Below are 6000 nucleotides of genomic sequence, written 5' to 3'. Positions count from 1 at the left end.
TTGTGGAGGCCAAAAGCATGCTGGGGCTGTGTTCCAAACATTGAGATAGAGGTACATAATTATCCAGAGTAGGAGGTCTTTCCAAATTCCAAAGAATTGTCCACCAGCAACAGTGGCAATTAAAATATGAAAAGAATTTGGTTTCATTTCATTTTTTTGGTGGGGGAGGGGGGACAAGGAGGACTGCTTTGAGATGGGGGATTTTTGAACTGCTTTAACATTTTTCGGTACCTGACATGTTGCAATGCAAATTGCTTAATTCCTGGATGCAAATCTCTGATTTCAGCTTTGCTGTTAAATTGTGAGAGAGATCTGCTGCATTTTAAACCTGCCTTTGCACCATGGATTAAGAGAGCCTATTCTCTCCTGGCAAATGTTCAGATGCAGAAACCGTGCTAATACTCAGGTGTGAAGGAGTCTTGACAGAAGCCTAGTGTTACTGGACTGAAGAATGTTTGTGATGAGAGCAGGAATAATTTATATACTTTAAAACCTTTTCAGGGGTTTAATGTAGCCTAAAAATCTTTAATGATTAAAATGTGATCAGAGTTAAATTATATTCCAGACCTGTTTTAAATACATTTAACATTTTAATGTGAAATGTTTTCTTTCTTGCAATGATAGTTTTCTTGCCTGTGATTATAGTTTACATTTATATATACCCTTTAATCAAGTTCAAAGAAGGCTTTATAGAAATTTAGTAAATTAGCCTCACAACCATCCTGTTAAGTCATTAAGTATTGTACCCATTTTACACATGGGCAAACTCACAAAGAAGTGAGTTAAATGGCAGAGTTAGGAAGAGAGCCCAGGTACAGTATTCTGGTTCCTGTGCTCTAATTGCTAGACAGTCAGAGACAAAAGTTACTTAAATTTGTAGCAAATTCACTCCTGCTTAGTTAGTACTTATTTAAACTTTTTTTTTTTTCCAGATCCTCTTTAAAATCATTCCTTGGAGTGATCCTAGTGTTTGTTTCATTGAAGGTTTAATGATAGCTGTTACAATATACATTATGAAAACTCATGCAATGTTTAAATTTCATTTCACAGAGTATGGATGTGCATGAGATAAGGAGAAAAAAAGCTGTGGCTTGAAACATCATGTATTAATTAGCAAAAAGTATCTTGTAATTACATTTTTAAAACGTTTAATACATTTCTGAGTTACTCTGTGTAGTATCTGAAGGGGCAGAAAATATGACATCAACATTTTCCCTATTTAAGGCAGGACAGGTTGGTTTTATGCATTATATAGCTTAAACAGGATATCTGAAGACTGGCAGACTCTGAACCTAGTAATACTTATTAAAGGATGAATCCATGTGTCAAACTATTTAAATGCTGAGGAACCAGGGTGCTGAATTTGTTATGGATAGATGTTTTGGAGAAAGTTCCAGTTAAAAAAAAAATTGGAGGATGGGAATGGGGAAAAGAGAGAGAGGGACGGTGAAAAAGGAATTTTAGATTTTTTCTTTTCTTTTTTTCTTCACAACACCTCTGAAATTTCAGTTAGGACTTAATACAACTAAGAATAGTCATTAGCCAGGTCACACAGATCAGAATAAATGATGCAGTTGCTTGATTTATTCATTCCCTGAGGAGTAGTCTGTGTGCGTTTGGGGGCGGGGGATGGAGGGAAAAGAGAGAAGTTTGTGTCTGGTCCAGTTGTTAAGCCACTCTGTGTTGGTGCTGGCATTTTGATCCATGCCTGACACATCATTGTGGTGATTACCAGGTCCATTGTGGGAGCTGCAAGTTTCCTTGGCACTCCATTTTTTCCAGTACATTGGTGTTCCATAAAGGATGCTCTTCAGCCTTTTAAGTGGCTTGTTTTAAAAAGATTGAAATAAACTTTTTTTCTTGCCTGTATAACGTCTACTAATACATGTCTATATTCTGTCTCAAGGATGTCTCTCTAAATACCTGTGTATGTATAGTCTGTGTATATATGTGTGTTTATATGTATACTTTGCGTGTAAACAAATAGAAATGGTAGATCTTGTGTGATCTCTAGCAGAAATGTATTTTTGTGGCAAACATTATTCAGATTTTCATTTTCCAAAACACAGTGAAGTTAGCAAGTGCAGCTGCAAAAACTGGACCGTTTTAATTGTCCCAGTTATGCAGACATTTGCACTGACAGTGAAGTTAATACAGAAGAATGTAAATATACAGGAGAGTTGGAATCCCAAATATAAAATAAAATCTCAAGGAAGATCTAAGTAGAAATATAGTATTTTTAAACTTTTGGCCATTATTGGTTTGTTTTAAAACTTAGCTGACCCTACAGCTATATAGGTGAGGGACCAAAAGGCCATGCAAACTCAAACATATGTTCAAACAATAGCAAGAATAGAATTTGTATAATTGTGGTAATTTTGTAGCATTAAGGGTTATGTGTCTGCACATGTGTGCCTTTGTATTTCTTAGCAAGCTGTATATTTTTCTGTGATTAAAATAGTTCTTTAAATATGTGCTGAGAAACAATTTTGTGAAATCAAGAAGGGCTTGGTTATGCCTGAGGTGATGATGGAAACTGTTAACAGAAAATGAAAAATCCCTCACTTTTCTCATGCTTTCAAAGCTGTAAAACTATTTCTCCACCCCCCTCCCCCTTGGGTTTTTGTGAAGATTTTCAACTGGCATTCAAGATGATTTCACTGACACTACTAAATCTCTCTCTTCCCTACAGCAGCAGCAACAGTTCCAAGTGAGAAGCTTTTTATCAAGGCTGAAGGCACTGCTTTCAGTCCATGCTTGTGTAGAAGTGTTCAGATGGGATTAAAGTCCACATGGATATATGGAAAAGGACCAGGAACTGGCACTAAAAAGATGGTCAGCTGCAATTCGGGTTGCCTTATATGCCTGGTGGTGGTCGCCATGGCCGGACTTTCTGTGGCTCGGCCATCATACAATTCAGTTGTTCAAGACACCACTTTGGAACCTGAAGGTAAGGCACTCTAGAATACTTCAGCTTCAAAATAAGTTACCGATAATTTGAAATGGTGCCTGAAATATAACTAAATTAGTTTATTTGCCCAGATAAACATAGAGAAAGTGTCAGGTTAGTCCAGAAATAGTTTCATATATTCTAATTCTCTCCCTTCCAAATATGGGCTCCAATCCGGGAAATATGCATATACTTAACTTTATGCAGGTGAGTTGTGTCCGTGACTTCATTGGGACCTTCGCTCGTGTGTAGTGTTAAGCACGTGAGTATATGATTGCAGGAATGGGTCTGTGGTTTCCTTTAAGAGAATTCATCTCCTAACTGAATGGAGCCACTGTGTTTGTACACATCTGTTACACATTCTGAGCTTTTATATATATATATATAAATATATAAAAAATAAAAGAAGCATAAATGTCTTTAAAAAATCCCATTTATTTTTCATCATTTGTGCTGATTATGTAATTTTGCAGTTCACTCTGCTAGGAGAATGAAAACGGGTTACTCAGTTTTATTTTTGTTTACGGTCAGTTTCCGTTATTGTTTCTAATGTCCCAGCACAAACTCTGGAGTGTCTGGTTTGCAAATCCTACGGGGGAATGCTTAAATCCAGACTATGTATATATATATATAGATAGATATAGATATAGTCTGGATTTGTTTGTGTTATAGTGTTATATAGTTATTTATATATAGTCTGGATTTAAGCATTCACCTGTAGGATTTGCAAACCACACACTCCAGAGTTTGTGCTTTTGTGCTAATATATTTAGTTTGTGTTATAGTGTTATATAGTTATTTAGTTATAGTCTGGATTTAAGCATTCACCTGTAGGATTTGCAAACCACACACTCCAGAGTTTGTGCTAATATATTTAGTTTGTGTTAATATATTAATTCCAGTGAAAACAAAGAGTAATGGGAACATTTCTATTGATAGTATGTTTTATACAAACAAGTTCTTATAAAATCTAATATTTTGAGTTTAAATGTGTCAGATACTGTTTCTTTAGGGATATCCTTGAGCCAAACTGCTTTATTTGTTGAATTTTAAGAAGGTGTTTTTATTATAACTTGTTTATTGTATTTTAAGTATATTTTTGTTATGTTGTACAGCACCCTCAGTGGCCCCCTAAGCACCTCAATAGGGATGGTTCTTTCTTAATAAAGTTATCTTGTAATACAATGCACTGATACATTTCTAATAACTGGGCTGTCAAAACAGTCTTCTCAAAATAATTGTGTATTGGCCACTTCCTATCCCACAAGCATTGTTTAAATAATTTGGCCTCTCTCTGTTATATTGTTCACATACAGGAATACAGCTTTGGTTTTCTTCAATGTATTTTAATGCCGAACTTATTTGTTTCAACCCATTATGTCTAAAAATAGGTTTTACCAGTTAATGAATTTTAAAAATAAATTCCTAGTACATTCTTATAGAAAAGTGAGGTTGAATTATTTAGATATGAGTGCTCTCCCCTCGTGTACATTCATAAAAATATTAACAAAGTATTGTAATATTGAAGTCTGTCATCAATAGAGATTATTGGTATCAAAGTAATTTTTCTCATGGTAATATGAAAATTAAAAAAAAAAAAAAAAAGGGCCAGACTCTCATCACTTCTTAATGGACCTGTTTGTTTAATAGCCCACTGGGTGCTTTCTTGATTTTTTTGGGAGCATGACAAAATCATGAATGATTCTGATTTCACGTCTGCTGTTTATGGCAAGGCCTTATGGTTTTAGGGTTAATGCAGCAGGAATGTGATTTCATTGCAGGGCAGTATAGGCAGAAGACAAATGTTTTCATCTTACGGTCATCATCATTTTTCAGTTTTATAGGGAAGAAATAACCATTATTTTTATTTTAAACTTACAATTCTAAAATATGATGCCTACAAAATGAGTATCCACTGGATGAAATCTGGATCTTATCAGAGTGTAAATTATTGAAAAGAATGTCACTTACATAAAACAATTTCAGATGTGAGAACACTGAATTACTACCAGCAAAGCGAAAATAGGCATTTGAATTAATGGCATAATAGCTTTCATGTTGCAGAATAGAGGGAACTGTGTGAGATTATATTGGAGATTTGGGAAATAAAAACTCCTTTTTGCTTATTTCCAATATATCTTGGCACTTTGATTGGGAGCTCATCTCGGTCTGTTTAGAGAGCAACTGGCTGAGCAACTGGCTCAGTGGGGCTCGATTCTGACTGTGGCCTCTAGGCAGTACCGTAATAAATAATATTTACACAGTAGAGTACATCTATCAAAAGCAAGCCATTTTACCTTGCAGTGTCATATATACTCACTAAGGGCCCGATCCTGCTAGCAGGAGTGCTGGAACAATTTGTATAGTGGGGGTGCTGAGAGCTATTGAACCAAACTGTAAACCCTGTATATGATGGAAACCACTTCAGGCTAGGAGGTGCGGCCGCACTCCCAGCAGTCCCAGCACCTATGCCTGCCAACACTTATTGCTGATTGGAGTGCGTCCTACCGCAAGTCCTAGTAAGAACGAACATTAGCAGTGTTTGCAGCAGCAGAATGTTAAGGACTCATTTTAAGCCTGCTTGTGTGTCTGTAGAATTATACCCAGCACTAAACGTTACGGGGGAAAGTAGTTCTGAGCAGGGGGAGTAACACCATCTCCACTTTCAAATGATTGTGATATTTAGAAATAAGTATATTCGACAGCATATAATGGAGTTCTTCTGTTATTGCACACTCACGCTATGCAGTCTTTTGATTGTATCCAGCACTTAAAATGCTGGGGTGGGGCGTGGGGGGGAGTTGACCGCACACATAGGTTACTTTGTGAACTGAATAATTAGTTTAGACACACATTTGATAAAGGGCAAGCTAACCCTTGACCTTCCCTCACCCAAGTTGTCTGTTATGAAGCCTGCTGGCTAGCTAATTTAGTCCCCTCCATGCAGGACTTTGACACTGCGCTCTGTATACCCAGACTCACTACTTCCACCTTTTCCTCACAAATTCAGGAACAATTGTTTTTAATTTTCCTCTGTTTTTAAAGCCATA

At 36.4% G+C, this 6000-nt stretch overlaps 1 protein-coding gene across 2 annotated transcripts in view; it reads left to right on the top strand.

Annotated features, from left to right (window-relative positions):
• The first annotated feature begins 2772 nt into the window (after positions 1–2772).
• The window catches only part of FGFR2 (fibroblast growth factor receptor 2), a 93091-nt gene continuing 89863 nt past the window's right edge, over positions 2773–6000 (top strand). The window contains exon 1 of one of the 2 annotated variants that reach the window (XM_065407682.1): positions 2773–2950. In XM_065407682.1, the coding sequence (XP_065263754.1) occupies positions 2776–2950 (175 nt within the window). In that variant the 5' untranslated portion in view covers positions 2773–2775. The remainder of the gene's footprint in view (positions 2951–6000) is intronic. The other variant, XM_065407683.1, reaches the window with a different exon arrangement.

The sequence above is a fragment of the Emys orbicularis genome, chromosome 7, assembly GCF_028017835.1.
Source record: "Emys orbicularis isolate rEmyOrb1 chromosome 7, rEmyOrb1.hap1, whole genome shotgun sequence".
Taxonomy (NCBI): domain Eukaryota; kingdom Metazoa; phylum Chordata; order Testudines; family Emydidae; genus Emys; species Emys orbicularis.
The sequence above is the reverse complement of the archived record's forward strand: the minus strand, read 5'-3'. Positions and strand labels throughout refer to the sequence as shown.